Below are 16,160 nucleotides of genomic sequence, written 5' to 3'. Positions count from 1 at the left end.
ATTAGCCTGTTGAAAAAAACTTGCCCGCCTACTTATGAATATCTTTCTTTTCAGAAGCAATCTAATGGAAAAAAATACTCTTTAATTGTGATTAGGGGCTGACTACTGGAATGCCCATGCCTGTTTATTCCAAAGCAGATGTTCAGCAGTGCAATGGTTCATACAATATGCTGACAATAGTAAGTTATTAACAGAACATGGTAAGATCTAAAAGCTCCTGATCAACTGTTGGAGTGGGTGAGCAAAGGTCTGATGTGATACGTGTTAACATCCCAGACAATTCACCCTCTGCTCGGCCAAGACTCATTTCACTCACTCAGCTGAATGTAATCAAACTCCAAGCTCATCCTAATTTCAGTCTCTGCAGAAAAGGGTGATCTTTCTTCAGCAAGATGTGCCTGATCCGAGATGGTGGCAGTGATTGGCAAGGAGAAACTGCAAAGGTGCACCACCAGCTCACAGATTTAGGCAAGGAGCTGCTGAAACAGCCTGGTGTGTACATTAAAATGCAAGCATAGCACCTGCTTTGAGTTTCACTCAATGCACCCCACCAGAAAGTAGCAAGAACCCAGAAGCCACACAGTGCACAAGCTATTTTTAGATAAATGTTATACAATTTTCCCTCTAGCTCCATGGATCAGAAACACATGCTGCAGTTATAGAACCATTACAGTTTAATCCCATCTCAAACAAGGAGACGGCAAATCTTCAGATCCTACTACCAGCAAACTACTTGAGGAACAGAGCACAATTCCACTCTTTGCCATGGTTCAGGTGAGACAGCCTCACCCAGAGGAAGTTAAACTGCATACTGCTTTGGAAAAAAAATTCATTGCATTTTTTTTTCTGACCTTTTTAAAAAGGTTTTTGCTATTGCATGGAGGTGAATGAAAGACTAGATCAACTTCCAGATATTGCAGAAATGATAAATTTTAAAAAGCTCATTAACTCCTCCATCAAAAAGAGTATCATAGTGAAAAATTGGGAAGGATTCGCCCCAAACCCTTTAAGTTAGGGTCTTGAGAGAGAATACAAGCCCCTTTCCTACACAGCTTAATGGGACATAAGATCCTTTAGGAGAAAGGTTTTCCTGAAAGGTGTTGGAAATTTAATATGATTTTTCTGATAAAGTAGCTTGTGTTCCCCCAGCAGAACAGTCCAAAAAGTGGAAGTCCCTAACCAGTGCTGTATGAGCAGCTGGGAAGCCCCACAGGGATCTTTATGGCAGAAACAGCATTGCCCCCATACGTAGCAAATGCCAGATTCCACTAACCCCTTGCTCCAAGACAGATTTTAGATTAAACCTCTACAGGAGTCCCTTGGAAAGAATGCACAATTATCAGTTGCAAGACTAAGGGAAGACATTAATGACTTGTTTGTTCCCAGAGTTTCCTTGATCCATGAGGCAATGTTCTCAGTAAGTAAATCAAGTCTCACGCCAGTTTGTGATTGATGGGACAGCAGTCAAAGACTGGAACTGCGTCTGCACACATCACAGACAATCCTGGTAATCATGCTGGTAAACCAGCTGACGTTACTGGTGCCCAGAGCGTCCCAAGGGCTGTGTGACTGCAGAGAACTCTGAGCAAAACAGGGAAATGCATTGTTCTTGTTGCTATGAGTTTAAAGAAGTCTGCTCAGCCACGTAACAGTTTGGGGCTCTTTTAATTATTAGTAACACCCAGCACACACCACACAATTTACACGTGCAAGTGCCACATCTCTGCCCTTAAGTCACAGCACAACCTGCCCACTTCACCAGGACCAGAAAAAGAGCCTGCTGCCAAAGGGAGAGGGCTTCAGCTCCCCTTCAATGGGTGGGTTTGGCTCTGGTCTGGGTCTAGAGTGATAGGCATTCTCAGGCAGAGGACGGTCTGTCTTCACCTTCGTAACCTGGAAAGAAATGCAAAGAAGTGATACAACTTCTCACATCATTTAATGGCCAGGCTGAGTCAGAACTTCAAGGGAGAACTACCAAGAAGAACCAAGCAACAGTAAGGACACATTGTTCAGCTGATGAGAGCTCCTCAATACTTCTAAGAGAAGGGAAGGATGTTTCATCACAACTACAGAGTAGCTCCATGCAAGTATGAGCTTCATTCCTAAAGGAAAAGCCTCTACACCAGAAAAAGCAAAAAAGCAAGAATTTCATAGCCTAAGAAAAGCACAAGTCTTCTGGCAAAGCAACCCTGGAAAATGCTGCCAGTCTTGACTTCCATTATCCCACAAACGTCCAGCGCCGAGTTCACAAATCAGCCCAGGAGACGCTGGAGACCTGGTCCAGGCAAAACATGCATAAAGGAGGGAGAGCAGGATCTGCCTGTCTGCCCCAAAGGCTAACAAGTTACCTTGGAGAGGTCTCCCAGGTCAGGCCTCACCCAGCCCAGCTTGTCCAGCACGCAGGAGTCGAAGGCCGCCTGCTGCTTGCGGCAGCGGCGCAGCTCCTGCTGGTTGCTGTAGTCGATGCACGTCCAGTACGCGGTGAAGGGCTCGGCGCAGTGCGTCCGGATGCTCCTGGGGACACCACAGGCACAAACCCCTCAGCAACCACCGCCCGCGCAGCGCTCCTCTCCCTCGCCAGCCTCGCCTCGGGATAAACTGGGGCGTGCAGTTCTCAGGAGTATCTAAGACTTCAGTCAAGTCAGTATTTCACAGGAATACCTGTGAGATTTCCATCGCTGCAGCTACAATTAATGACAGCAATAACTTAAGTGATAGGTGGAGGAGATTTTTGCTGGGTAGATGTTCACAGCTCCTCCACAGGACACCTTTGTTTTGCCAAATAATTTAGTTACATTGTACGGTGTGCTAACGCTTCCAAATAATTTTGTGTCTAAAGCTCAAAAAGCCGTGCTTAGAACAGATGTTTCAGCTGGAGGTGGACATGCCTTGAGGTAATTAAATTAGGTTCTTTACAAACAGTACTGGCACATGCCTTGGATCTACATGTTTGGTGAGGCAGGTGGTGCACCTGCTCAAGCTTTCTCAGTAGTTCACCTGTGAGACAGGCAGGACAAACAATGCAATGCTTAGGCTGGTTTCCTGGAGTTCATCACACAGCTGCAAGGTGCAGCAGCCTCACAGCACTGCCCTGAGTTCCCAGCAAAAACCCAGGCCGCTTGCTCTGGAACAAGGCAAAAGAGCTTCAAGGATAAATTCATGAATAAATAAGCAAGACAACGCACATGGCTTCTATCGCCAGGAGTTAAAGTTTAAGAAGCAAGTAAAAAAGTTCTGAAGGCAGTGACGGCGGCAGCATTTTTAATTAGAATAATGGAATTGCAGAACAGTTTAGGTTGTCAGGAACCTTAAAGTTCATCTCATTCAAGCCCCTGCCATGGGCAGGGGCCACCTTCCCCTATCACAGGTTGCTCCAAGCCCCATCCAGCCTGGCCTTGGATGGAGCAGCCACAGCTTCTCTGGGAAACCTGTACCAGGGCCTTACCACCCTGACAGGGCAAGATTCCTCCCTAATACCTAATCTAAACCTGCCCTCTGTCAGTGTGAAGCCATCCCACTTTATCCTGTTACATCAGACCCTTGTCACAAGTCCCTCTCCAGCCCTCCTGTAGCCTTTGCTGGTACTGAAAGTTGCACTAAGGTCACCCCTGAGCCTTGTCTTCCCCAGGCGGAACAGCCGCAGCTCTCCCAGCCTGTCTCCACAGCAGCGGTGCTCCGCTGGAACGAGTGACCGCCAGCGCTCGAATGACACTGCCGGGCACGGCCCCGCAGCACCGTCACCTCCAGGCCCGTGGGGCTGCGGCGGCGCCTCCCGCCCGGTGTCCGCTCACCTGAAGAAGTCGATGGCGCACTGGTTCACCTGCCGGCCCTCCTTCAGGCACTTGCGCGGGTCCTTCTCCTCCCAGCGGCACAGCATGAACTCCTTGTTGGGCCGGTCGCACTGCGAGCCATAGTGATGCGCCGCGGCCTTCAGCACGGACGAGCTCACCGCCACCTGCGGCGGGGCACAGCGGCAGTGAGGGCGGGCGGGGAAGGGAAGGCAGGGCGGGGAAGGCGCCGTCGGCCCTCACGCACTCACCTCGGGCACATCGAGCTCCTCGAGCGGGGGCACCCGCAGCACCCCGGGCATGGCGGCTCTCCTTGAGCGCCCTCAGCGCCCGCCCCGCCCCGCGCACGCGCCGCCGCGAGGGGCGGGGTCACGGGGGCAGGGGGCGGGGCCAAGGCGGCGCCGTTGCCGCGGTGACCGGGACGCGCCGCCGCGGCCGCCATGGAGCTGGTGGGGGAGCGGTACCTGGGGGGCATCGTGCGCGGCAGGTGGGGGGACAGCGGGGACAACCGGGACACGGGGGGACCGGGAAGGGCACGAGAGGGTGCTGGGGGCAGCTGGAAGCGAGGGGTCCGGGTAGGGGAGGGGTGGGAGCGCGGGGACACGGGGGGCACGGCGGGGATCGCAGGGGACGCTGGCAAAGGCCTACTGGGAGGGCAGGGGAGTCGCGGGCGTTGCGGGTGGAAGATGGGCCGTGGGGGCAAGGGAGGGTGGCGGGGAGCTGGGGGGACCGGAGGGCCACCATCCACCGGCGCATCTCTTCCAGGATGGAAGGATACGGCTACTACGTGCTGCCGACGGGCGCCGAGTACCGGGGCTCGCTGTGGGACGGGATGTTCCACGGGAAGGGCGAGCTGCTGCTCCCCACGGGCGGCAGCTACCGGGCGCTCTGGGACCGCGGGGTGGCCACGCAGGTACGGCCGGGGGGCTTCACCCCGCGGGGCCTCCGCTGGCACAGACCCCGCCGCCAGGGAGGCTTGGAGGTGAAATACGTGGATTTCCGAGCCAAGGCAGTGTTTGACCCCTCGGGCCGGGCACCACGGACAGGATTCCCTGGCTCTGCCGCGGCTCGCCGGTGCAACCAGGCCTTGGCGTTCCGTCCATCCATCATGTTTATTAACTCTGCGCTCAAACGTGTTTTGCAGGGGAAATGCGCTTTTGCAGATGGTCTCGAATACGACGAGGAAAAATGGCGTTACTGCGATGGCTACGACAGAAGATTTTATACAGAAATCTGTTCTGGTTTTAAACCGCCAGGTACTAAATTGCGTTTGCAATCCTGAGAGTCTGGAAGGAATTAAACTAACAACTTTGCTTAAGAAAGATTAATTCAGCTACATGAGTAACATGGAGCAGAAATGCTCTGGCTAATTTCATACACCCCTGTGGTGCTGCCAGAAGAATGTGGACACCACCTTCCAGCAGCACAGCCTGGGATGCAGCTCTGCACCCACGGCAGGTCCCTTGGAGCGATGACCCGAGGGACACGACTTTATTATCTGCAGCTTTTGGCATCCTGATTAACCCTTTTATACCTTTCACCCTCACTGCATCAGCAGGGTGCTTTTGATACAGAGAAGCTGAGCAAAAGCAATTAGTTTGCATCCAGGACACCAAAGGAAGTTTCAAAGCATCTGCCCCATGTAGATTTTTAGTAGATACCAAAACAGACATTTGTCTTCTGTCTATGTTTTTGCTAAAGACTTCTATAATGTTAGTATTTATTGTAGTCAAAAGGTGGGTTTCTAAGAAAATTTTACTCATTTTTTATGAGTAAAATCTGTAATATGATACACACAATACATAGAATATTTTAGCAATGACATGGCGTTCTATGAAGCCAGCAAATCTCTCCTGGCTGCGTTTTGGATTTTAGGTTGAATTTGTAATGTTAACTTGGTGGGCTGAATCACAGGACTGTGAATGAGGAAATCAAAGTGATTGCTTTTTATCACACAATCTTCGTGCATTTTTCCATTTTCATTTTCCCCATCTGCAAAATTGATGGAATGTTTTACAAAATTTATTGTGAGGTAACTGTGTTATTTTTACAGCAAACGCCGTTGAGATGTATGTTAGTTATCTTGATCGAAGGCATAAATTAAAAAAAAAAAATCAAACTTTGTTTTTCCCCTTCAGGCATTCCTCAGTTTACAAATCTGGATCCTCCCAAAATAATCCCAGAAGGTTGTTATGACTGTGGTGATGGATTCTATGACCCCAAAACCAGAGTGGTTGTTGACTACAAACGCAAGTTTCTGAGAAATGCAGGTATGGTTTAACTTCTTCTGCAAGGTAAACTAAGAAGAGTTTATTTATAATATCTTCTAGGTTGCCTGGTTAAAGCCAAAACATATACAACTCCATGACTTGGTTCTATTATCACTGAGCTAAAATATCTTTAACTTATTTATTTAATCAGTGATTTATGTATCCCCAGAGCTATACAAATCATATTTTGCAGAATTACAACGAAGTATTCCCAAGCACATGTGAAGAAATATATTTTATTACCATTTGGTATGTTAATCTCAGAAAAATTTTCAGTCTCTCCTGTTATGATCTCAAGCAAGGGAGTGGTTGTGAGGGGCACATCACCGATCCTGAAAGCTGAAAACCTCCACATTGTGAACCAGCAAAGTGCTTGGGCATGTGCTTATCTCTACATGTTGGAATAGTCCAGTTTATTAAAATGAGTCTGGGTCTCACCTTCCTGAACAGGAAACCTTCACCTTGGAGACCTGTGTTTGGAGTAGAGTCTGGCAAATACACGGATAAGTCCCCAAATTAATAAGCCTTGGGGAAAGTTAGTTCTTACCAAGCCAGAAGAGAAACTTCAAATTAAGAGCCACAGCAGATCCCCAAATAGTTGACACTGGGGTAACTAAAAAAATGTAATCTGACCTGAAAAAAAACCCTACTTCGTGTTCTGGCTGTTTAATCTTTGTGTTTATCACCTTTTCAGTGAAGAGGGTTTTAAAATGAAACTGATTTCTGAAAGTAACCACCCACGCTGCTTGGTTTGTTTTGGGGTGGTTTTTTTTTCTCTCTAATGTCCAAATTGCAAAACCTCTTTTTTTCTTTTTTCTTTTTTTTTCCCTGAGAAACAGAACATTTAATTTTCAGTGTGCTACAGTTTAACAGTTTTGTTGCTTGGAAACTCCATCTTTCAGCAAATTTACTATTTGTTGTAAAAAAATTCTGCTCTGCTCTACTTTCAAGAGCTTTTGTGAGTGTGCACTGTGATATTGGAGGAGGGAAGTGGGGGGGGTTAAATGAATTGGAGATACCATCTGCTATAAAATATACCCTGTGATACATGGCCTGTTTTATAAACGTTGAATAAAAACTGATCTAGATTATTACAAATGGCATTGATCCAAAATACTGGAATGCAGTGGGCCTACTGATGAGGAAGATAAGCAACATGCTTTCCAAAAACACAGGAACCTACACAGATTAGTACAGGAGGGAACGCCTTGAAATTCAATTTATTGTTTTTTAATCTGTTCTTTGAACTCATTGTCCTTTATGACATTTATCTCAAACCCTACAAATTATATCAATCAATATTGGCCCGGCGGCCCGGCACAGCGTGCGGCCTGACAGAGTCGTGGAGATGGGCTTTGTGTGGCCCTTCCAGCCAGGGCCTGCACACAAAGTTAAAGTTGTTGATGTGAGTGTGAAGAAGGAATGTGTCATGTAGGCCAGACCCTTCCTCTCGAGAACATGAAGACAATTGAAAAACCCGGCACTTGTTCAACATCAGAGGAACTCTTGCCGCCCCAGGAGAGATGATTCAGGGCACAAGGCCACAGAAGTAAAGAGGAAAAAAAAAAAAAATTAAAAAAAAACCCAGCTGTAAGCAGAAGAAACTGAGGAAGAGGCTGAGATGACAGGGAACAGATCCAGAACTACTCCATTATAGGTTGGGCAGGAAAGAGCAGGAAAACCTCCAGGCTTCCAGCCAAGTCTTGAAAGCATCAAAAGCAGATGGTAGGAAGCATTCAGGAAGTTCTTACAACAGCTTGACAGGTTTACCAAAATGACACTATCTTCCTCAGCCCTGGCAGCAGGCTGCAGAATACTCCAGTCCTCACCTTTCACCCCGGCCCTATTATGAAGCAATTCTTAATTGTTTCTGGGCTGTTTGTGGAAGTGAGAGAGGAATCCCTGAGCCTTGGCACGGCCTTGCCCGCGGCCTGGCAGCGTCCAGGTACGGCTCCAGAGCAGAGCAGAGGAGAGCAGCCGCCATTTGAAACTCCTGAGTTTGCTTCCAGCGCTTCTCTGTGGACATGAGAGGATGTGGAGCAGCACAGAGGAGTCTGGCGAGCCCTGCACCTCGCTAGCTCGGACGTCTGATACTCATTTGCTCGGAGAGCTCTCGCCGCTAGAGCAGCGCAAAGGCCCGTCGTGCAAACTTAATCAGGCCCAGGGAACGAAATGACAGCAACAGCTTTGTTATACGTTTTTATCTAGCAAGCTTTTCCAAAGTCTCATTACAGCCTTGCAGTTATTACTCCGTCCCTAAACCTCTGTTTCCTTGGGGATGCTCAAATTTCTCTTGATTCTCCATGTGTTCTTCAAGCTTTTCTTTTTTTTTCCAGTATTGCGAAGTACGCAAAATTGAGCACATAAATAAGAATGGGAAGGTTCATTTGTAAGGAGATACGTTGTTTATTTTTAATAGATACCGGGACCAGGCTCCTGTTTCACCAGGAGTATTCCTCTTTTTTTCTTCCCCGTAGAAACAGGACTCCTGGGACCTTTGTAACAGAGTTTGGTCAATAGAAAGATCGGAAGATTTCCCAGTTTTTCAGTGAAGAGTAGGAACTGCAATATGTAGTTTTTAATGCAAAGCAGGGAGGTACAACAAGAGCTGTGATAGTCAGGTTTTAGGCTCTCTGACTATCAGAAAACCCCATAACTTTCAAATAGCAAATACCATCAAGCCTGGGAAATTTTTATGCTGAGATGGAAAAGATCTCAGGAGATTGCCTGGGTCACCTGTCTTGATGAAAAGCAAAGATATTTCTAATGAAAATTGCCTTGTTTCTCCTGTGGTTTTCACAGGGATGGGTTCAATAATATAAAACATGCTTTTTCTCATTCTAATATGAGAATATTTGCTCTACTATTTTCATATTTTTTCTTCAAGTTTAATTAGTATGGTGCCTAGGGGAGCTTCCTGTAGTGCAGTCAATATTACCTGAAATATATTTGTACCTGTTCCTATAAATCAAGGGCAGAAAGGCACAAAATCTGCCTTTTCTCTCAGAGCTCAGTCAGGGAACTGAATTTAGAGCAGGATTAGGCCCAGAAGACCAGGACAAGTGTGTTATTAAGAGGGGGTTTGGTGTTGCTGCAGTCCCAAGCCAGCCAGCAATCAGCATTTCTACAAGCCTGAAAGTCTTGTGAAAAGCAGCAGGAAAAATCCTGCTGCTTCAGGAGTCATTATGAGCTGAAAAGGTCAAGATTCAAGAACATTATTTTTGTATAGTTTAGAGAAGTCTGGGGTTAGAACATCTGAGGTTCCTCGGTTGTGAGCCTGGCTCGACTCCCCAGGCAAGGGGGCAAAGCCATTTTAATTCTAAGCCTTAAAAATCACAGACTTACAATTTCCTCACGTTGCTACCATGGGATGGAGGCTCTCATGCTTGTTCTGAAAGAACTAAGAAGCACAGATATTTTGGACAGTCGGCAACGATGTGTTCAACCATTTCAGGTTTGTCCAAGTACACAAATCCATGAGAGAAATCTCTTACATTTGGGTATTTTTTTTCCTCACAACTTGTGCTTTTTGGGAAATGTAGACTTTGACTTGTCTGAAAAATGCAGTTGAGAAACAGCCACAACCACTCAATAATCGCTCAGGGTAATATTTCTATACCTACCCTCATGTACCCCAAATACATGCAGATGTTTGCGTGCTCTTTCTCAGAAACTACTGGAGAATTGGGTGTGGGATGAGGACCTGGCAATTTTTCAGGCCTGGAGTATTTCTGGAAAAAAGACAGCAAATTTAACTTCGAGTCGACTGTGGTGCAGGAAAAAAGATTGACTGCACTGAGGGATCGTGCACGGAGCCTTATTCCCTGTTCTTCTTTGAAATTGCCCGTTCTGCTGATGGAGGGAGTGGATGAACAGCCTGATTCCAGGCTAGTCCCCTAGTCATTGCCTAAGAATGTACGAGTTGTTTTGGCAGATGCCCTGAGCAAGGAGAGGAAAGCCCCAGTAATACACATACAGAGGGAATACAGTATTTTTGTTCGAATGAATTTAGCTTCCCATAGATTTAAATGTCTACTTATAAGGCAGGACCATTTAATCTTTTGTACATTTGTTTCTTTTTTATTTGACTTAAGATACTGAATTTAGATGAGGTTTAGTTCCTACATATTGAAACTCTTAAAAGCTCTTCAAATAATTGTTCTTTGGATACTTGTTAGGCTAAAGAAATCAGTTTTGATCGGCAGTAAAAGTTCATGCTATTTTAAGTGCAATGCTATAGCTATTTTCTGTTGTATATTTAATCATTTTGAATTATATGTCATGTAAAAGATTTTAGCTCTGGGGCATTTGCCAGATGGCTGATTCTGCATTTCACACAACAAAAGAAATAATGTTTGTGTAAAGCTCTTAAAAATAGTTGGTAATCAGTATATTCTACTACGAATAGGATCCAGACCTGTTTGGAAAAAAACCCCAGCTTTTGCAGAAATTAATTTAGAGGATTTGGTCTCTACCTCTGGGCTCTGAACAAAACAAATTGTGTCTATTGTTTGCTGATTTTGTAACATTTAACAAGTTAACTGGATTGTAAATTTTACTCATTTTTATGTTAAATGCCGTTTATTGCAAGCCATTGATCTTTTTCTCTTTACTTTGGCTGACAAACTTATTTCTGAAAGCAGGGTTGTAAAGCAGAGAGCCAATACTGCTCTCCGTTTACACAAGTAGAGCACACAAATGCGAGTAGCCCTTTGCTTTTCCTGCAACAGCTGGAGTGCTTGTCCTTTTTTACTGCTGATTCCTCTTTCTGGCCTCTTTGATTCATATTCCTCCAAAATACCACTGAAAAATATTTTCTCTCTCTGCCATGGCATTCAGCTCCTTCCCTTTGCCCACAAGGCTCTACAGAGCTACCTACAAATTCACCCTCTGGTCTTGTCTCCTCCATCTCCCACATACTTTTTCCTTTGTATCTAGTTCCAGGACACAGGTTTTTAGCCACATTCATACAATTCCAGTTTTCTGGTACTTGCTTTTCAGTCTTTGTGGTAGTCAAAAGCTTTGAAAAACATTACATCCTGAAGCAGGTAACTCTTTGATCTGGATCTCCAAAGTGTCACTTATCTACCTTTCCTGGTTTTTAGTTAGATAGCTTTTGTCCTGTTGTCAGAGCTTTGGATCTAAACAATCCCCAATGCTTAACAAATAAATTAATTGAGGAGCCAAATCTCAGCAGGAGGAGAGGCAGAATCCTGGCAAGTATCAGAGTGGGAGTGCTGAGTGGGCAAGGCAAGTGGCTGAGCAGTGAAGATGGCAGAGGGAAATTGAGTCCATTTAAAATTAAGATCTCAGAATCCTATGAGAAGTTGGGGGAGTGGTTCTTACCTTTTTTTTTTTTTTCTTACTCTCCCCTAAACACTTTTTAAAATGTTGGACCAATTTTTCTACCCATCATATGCTCTTTTTATTTATTTTTATATAGAAATGTGTGAAGACCAAGCACAGTTTGGATGCCATTGCAAAATTTATACATATGTCTCTCACAGTGTCAAAGTCTGCTCAGGTGACAGAGATACTTGGAGATTTCTCATCTGAGCAACCAAGAACATTTTTAGATTAGATTTGGCTTACATGTTTTAATCCGAAACATCCTCCATTCAGCAAAATAGATTATGAACCAATATAATTTATATTCCAGGCTATAGCCAGCAGTGATAATATCAACATTTGCATCATGATGTAAGTTACTACGGTAATTTCAGTAGCTATAGCTTTTGCAGATATATTGTTCCTTCTGGTTTCCTGGCCTTATCTTTCTGAAAACTGTGGAAGTTTCAGTTCCAAAGAGGGGCATGCCAAGAATAACACCTTTGTTTGGGTGCTAACCATCCTATTGTGAATCCATTAAATAGGTTACACACGAGTCTTATAGGCACTTACATCCAATAGACAGCTCATGTGAAAACAGCTTTTACAAGAGATGGAAAGTTCATTTGGGGGCCATTTTGGAATGACAGTAATTAAAAGAGAATGGAAGGGTGAGAATTTGTGGGTGGAAGCAGAGGTTAATTGAAAACATATTTTCCATTTTCTTGCCAGCCTTGATGTCGGTGGGGTCAGGTGCAGTAAGGAGGGGGGTGGTAGGGACCCGGAGGGGGCAGTGGAAATGGAAGGGGTGTGCCAGGCAGAGCCCATGGCTGAGATGCTATCACACGTCATTGTGATTGTGCAGTGGAAGAACATGATAAACTGCGCTGCGGGTGCTGGGAGGAGTCAGGGATGTGAAAGAATTCTGTGATATTGTTGTTTACAATGGGCTGCGTGTGCTTGGCCCTCTGCAAACGGGGAGGAAGCTCAGCTGCTGCTCGAGGATGGTCTGCTGTAAACACACCCTTCCAAACCATGGGCATGGAAAGCTCTGGGCAGGGCTGGCCCTCAGCTGTGCCAGGGCTCCCAGTGCTCCCTGTCCTGGGGGTGGCACATCCCAGGGACGCCAGCTCCCCTCCTGGGCTCTAACAGGGCACACAGAGGGATCATACCCACTCACATCGGGTCCCAACTCGCCCTGGGGCAGGGGAGGGAGCCGTGGATCGGAATTTCAGAGTGTACCAGGCCTCCAGTGCAGACACAGCCTCTGGAACACACACAGATACAAAGACCTAACACAGTCAGACAAGGGTTTTAAGGTGAACAATGTCGGGTTTTTTCCCCTGTTCAGCACACTGGGTATTCTAATTTCGGTAAATTTCTAGGTGGTTTCCTGGGAAAGCAATAGTTAAGAGAAGCCCCCATGAGAGTACTGCCAGTGCTGTCAGTCTCAGCTCTGTGCCATGGCAGGCACCTAAGCATGCAGAGTCCTCAGAAGTCTCTCACAGCTGAGGTTTCCATGAGCAACACAGAAACACGATAGTTAGAAGCAAATAATTCTAAACTTTGCAATATGCATTTAATATAGCAAGATTAAACGCACCTAAATTACAGCATGTTCTCATGTCATCCCTTGGAAGCACCCTGAAGCAAGGCCACCCTGAGTTTTCAGCTGTTTCTAATCCCAGTTGAGAGATAAATCTGGAGTGTGGTATTTGGGGAAATCTCTTTTGCCACTACTTTGAGCCTGAACATTGGAAAGGAGGCAAGTGGTTTCATTTTGCAGAGAGCAGAAATCCACTGATTTAAGTGGGCTGCAGCTTGAGCTCACTGTGGAATACGCCTAACCGTGGTTGTGACACCTGTTTGGACCCTGCTGACACTTGGAACTTCCCCTAAAGCCCCCCAAAACAAGGCAGAAAGTTCCCAGGCAACATTTGGTGAGAAGAACCAATTTTGAAATGGGCTACTTATAAGAACACACTACAGCCAACAGCTTTAGCTGAGTCTTATTTACCTAAAGAGACTCTCCAGACTGACCTGTTGGCTGTGTGGACAGTGTCCAACAGGAGATCAGGAGGACTTGCAGCCCTGCTTAATCATCTGTTGTGGGCAGATGCTGTTTCTGGGGACCAGCCGTGCAGGTGGCTGCCAGAGCTGGCTCCGTGTGCCTCTGCCTGCTTGATGAAAACAGCCTGAATTAATCACAAAAATAACAGGGAGCTGTCCCGGTGTGGGCTGGCTGAGGATCTCACCCACAATACTCAAGATATATTTAGTGGGTGCTAGAAACTGATCTCATTTTCGATTGAGACACAAGGAAATAATTCAAGAGCTCATCCATTACAATCTTTTGCTGTTTCAGTTTCAAGATCCCAATAATATGTCATGATAATAATGGTAATATTTCAGTGGCTTTGGAAGAAATGACTGGGTTACATTTACTAACTGCGCTGGGATACACCAGATTGCAGTGAAATGCTCAGACAAAGCTTTTTTCCTTTACCTTCAAACACCAGCACGGTTGGTCCTCTTTCAGCAAAGCCTGCTCCATCACTGTTTATTCTACTGAGGAAAATCTAAAAAAATGGATGAACTTTTAAAGATAAATATGCTGACACAAAATTCAGCACACCACATGAAGAACCCCATTCTACCTAATTGTGCACAGGGTGATAATTTAGCACTGATTAAAGAGTTTGTATTTTTTTCAAATCTTTTTTAAAGGGAAAATTACTTCTGAAGGTGAAGATGTGCTTAGACAATCATATTAACATATTCAAACAATTGCAATTTGCAAAATAGTAATTACAACTCACTATCTGGTAGCATTAATCAAACCTCAAGGTTTAATTCCATTTTAAATATTGATGAAATGTGATTCTCCAATCTAACCCTGGTGTTGCAGGGTTATGGAAGCAGCCAGTGGCAGAAAAAGAGGAACGTGTAGTTAACAAGCAGCTGCCACAAAGAAGGATCGGCATCTGTGATTTAAATTGTTAGCTGCACAGTCAGGTAGAGTGTAAAAAGGGTAGTCAAGAGGCTGTTAAGTCCATTGCTGCCAATTACTAACAATCAGGGAGGAGCTTTAAGACTTGTTCAGTACAATAAACCCAGTTTGTCTTGTTTCAGGGGTTACTACTGAAGAGGTTGCAGCTGCACTGATTCAAATAGCCCTAAAACTACAGTAATTATCAACCAGTCTTCTTTAGTGTAGCAAAAGTATGTTTTACCATAGCTTAACTCTTTACATTCTAATATTTTCCTGCCTCCTCTCCCATAGCCAGCCCTGGAGCCATTCTGTGGTTCTTCTTCCTATCCTGGATGAATTCTTTCATTTCCCCTTACCTAGACCAAGGACCAGTTGTACATCAGGCTGGGCTGGATGGCAGTTCTAGGGTTTTACTTCATGTTGAGTCATTACATCTATTTTTTCAACGAAGTTGAAATCTGCATCGCTTGTTCAGTTTTTACATCTGGTTAAACTACATGCAGGCCAAGCAGGGCCTATGAACACGTATTTAATTTGCATGGGCTCAGATCACTGCACAAACCGAGACATTTTGGAATCAGCCTGGCAGGGCTAAGATCCCTGGGGTGACTTGTCCTGGGTGCTTTCCTCTGAGACCAGGAAATCCAGACAATCTGGGCAGCCTAAGGGTGTGCTGGAAACCTGTGAAGCCAAGTTAGCATCTGCCTTTCTTTGTGCTTTTATCCACCCAGCTTATACTCACCCAGCTGAGTGAGGCTCAGACAGACTCAGGCTGGTCATTTCTGGCACTCAGGTGAGCCCGGTGTGCCCAGCTACAGCCAGACACCTCTAAGTTCTCTTATTCCTCCACCATGGCAGAAACAGACGAAAGTTTCCTTTTCGTGCAATTATTACAAGCTCAGATACAGTTGTTTTTTGAGGTTTTTTTAGCTAAGGCAATTCCAGCTAAAACCACAGAGCCACAGAGACTGGACAATATCTGTCACAGGCGAGGCTCACGTGATCACAACACCTAGTGCATAGAACAAAAGCCAGCACACTGATTATGGCTTGGATGTTGTTTTTAAGAAAGCTTAAGGACCACATTTGCATTCCTGGTACAGCCCTCGGTGGAATCTGCCTGTGAGGATTGCGTGGTCTTTAAGCAAGATTCTGTGCTCATGTTTTTAATTTCCCTTTTAGCATATTTTTTCAGCATCTATTTTCTCCTACTTTACACCCGAATTAGAAACGTGCCATTAACAGGGTATTTTGTTATGGATCTGTGGATCTCTAAGGAATAAAAAAAGAGATCAGTGAAACACAGAAAGGGCTGAACTTAGCTATTTCATCCAAATTATGACAATTTTGCAGTCATTAAAGCAAGAAACTTGGCACCTTTCCTGCCCTCACCAGGATGCCAGCGGAGCTGGGTGCGAGCAGCACCTCACGGGTGTGCACCCAACTCCTGGGCCAGCAACGAGAGAAAACGGAGGGCAGCATGAAAAGGAAAAAAAAAGGGCAGATAAAAGACAAAGCTTGATTCACAAGCCATCACAGTCACTTGGATTAATCCCCACAACTTGTGCATCAGAATTTGTCACACACCTCTCTGGGAACTTCTTAACGCTTCATGCCCAGGACCTTCCTACCTTTGCATTTCAAATGCTCCTCTGTCACTTTAACATAAAGGTACAACTCCGCAATCAAAAGATCTCCACGAAAATTTGTCTCCTAAAGAAGCAACATGCTTCTTTCTCTGTTTTTGGTTTAGTTTCTTTTGTTTGTTTTTTTTTTACCTGC

The 16,160-nt window shown here is 45.4% G+C and overlaps 2 protein-coding genes across 3 annotated transcripts in view; one reads left to right on the top strand and one right to left on the bottom strand.

Annotated features, from left to right (window-relative positions):
* Positions 1–1,646: 1,646 nt before the first annotated feature.
* On the bottom strand, positions 1,647–4,149 carry NDUFA8 (NADH:ubiquinone oxidoreductase subunit A8). Its single transcript, XM_040083425.1, has 4 exons — positions 4,040–4,149; positions 3,792–3,955; positions 2,349–2,514; positions 1,647–1,893 (listed from the first exon to the last, which is right to left on the bottom strand). Exons 1-4 carry the CDS (start codon positions 4,088–4,090, stop codon positions 1,756–1,758), a joined length of 519 nt encoding a protein of 172 aa, XP_039939359.1. The 5' UTR covers positions 4,091–4,149; the 3' UTR covers positions 1,647–1,755.
* Positions 4,150–4,213: 64 nt separating this feature from the next.
* Positions 4,214–16,160, top strand: part of MORN5 (MORN repeat containing 5) — a 14,510-nt gene continuing 2,563 nt past the window's right edge. Inside the window, exons 1-4 of one of the 2 annotated variants that reach the window (XM_040083257.1) lie at positions 4,214–4,275; positions 4,554–4,701; positions 4,933–5,044; positions 5,927–6,058. In XM_040083257.1, the coding sequence (XP_039939191.1) occupies positions 4,229–4,275; positions 4,554–4,701; positions 4,933–5,044; positions 5,927–6,058 (439 nt within the window). In that variant the 5' untranslated portion in view covers positions 4,214–4,228. The remainder of the gene's footprint in view (positions 4,276–4,553; positions 4,702–4,932; positions 5,045–5,926; positions 6,059–16,160) is intronic. The other variant, XM_040083258.1, reaches the window with a different exon arrangement.

The sequence above is a fragment of the Hirundo rustica genome, chromosome 20, assembly GCF_015227805.2.
Source record: "Hirundo rustica isolate bHirRus1 chromosome 20, bHirRus1.pri.v3, whole genome shotgun sequence".
In the NCBI taxonomy this organism is placed as follows: domain Eukaryota; kingdom Metazoa; phylum Chordata; class Aves; order Passeriformes; family Hirundinidae; genus Hirundo; species Hirundo rustica.
This window is presented reverse-complemented; position numbering and strand designations above follow the sequence as displayed.

Bases quoted from the DNA above. Each gene is read 5' to 3' on its own strand.
- NDUFA8 (XM_040083425.1), bottom strand. From the start codon at position 4,090: ATGCCCGGGGTGCTGCGGGTGCCCCCGCTCGAGGAGCTCGATGTGCCC. The intron at 2,515-3,791 runs GTGAGCGGACAC...TGGTGTCCCCAG, and splicing joins TGCGCCATCGACTTCTTCAG to GAGCATCCGGACGCACTGCG. The intron at 1,894-2,348 runs GTAACTTGTTAG...ATTTCTTTCCAG, and splicing joins ACCTGGGAGACCTCTCCAAG to GTTACGAAGGTGAAGACAGA.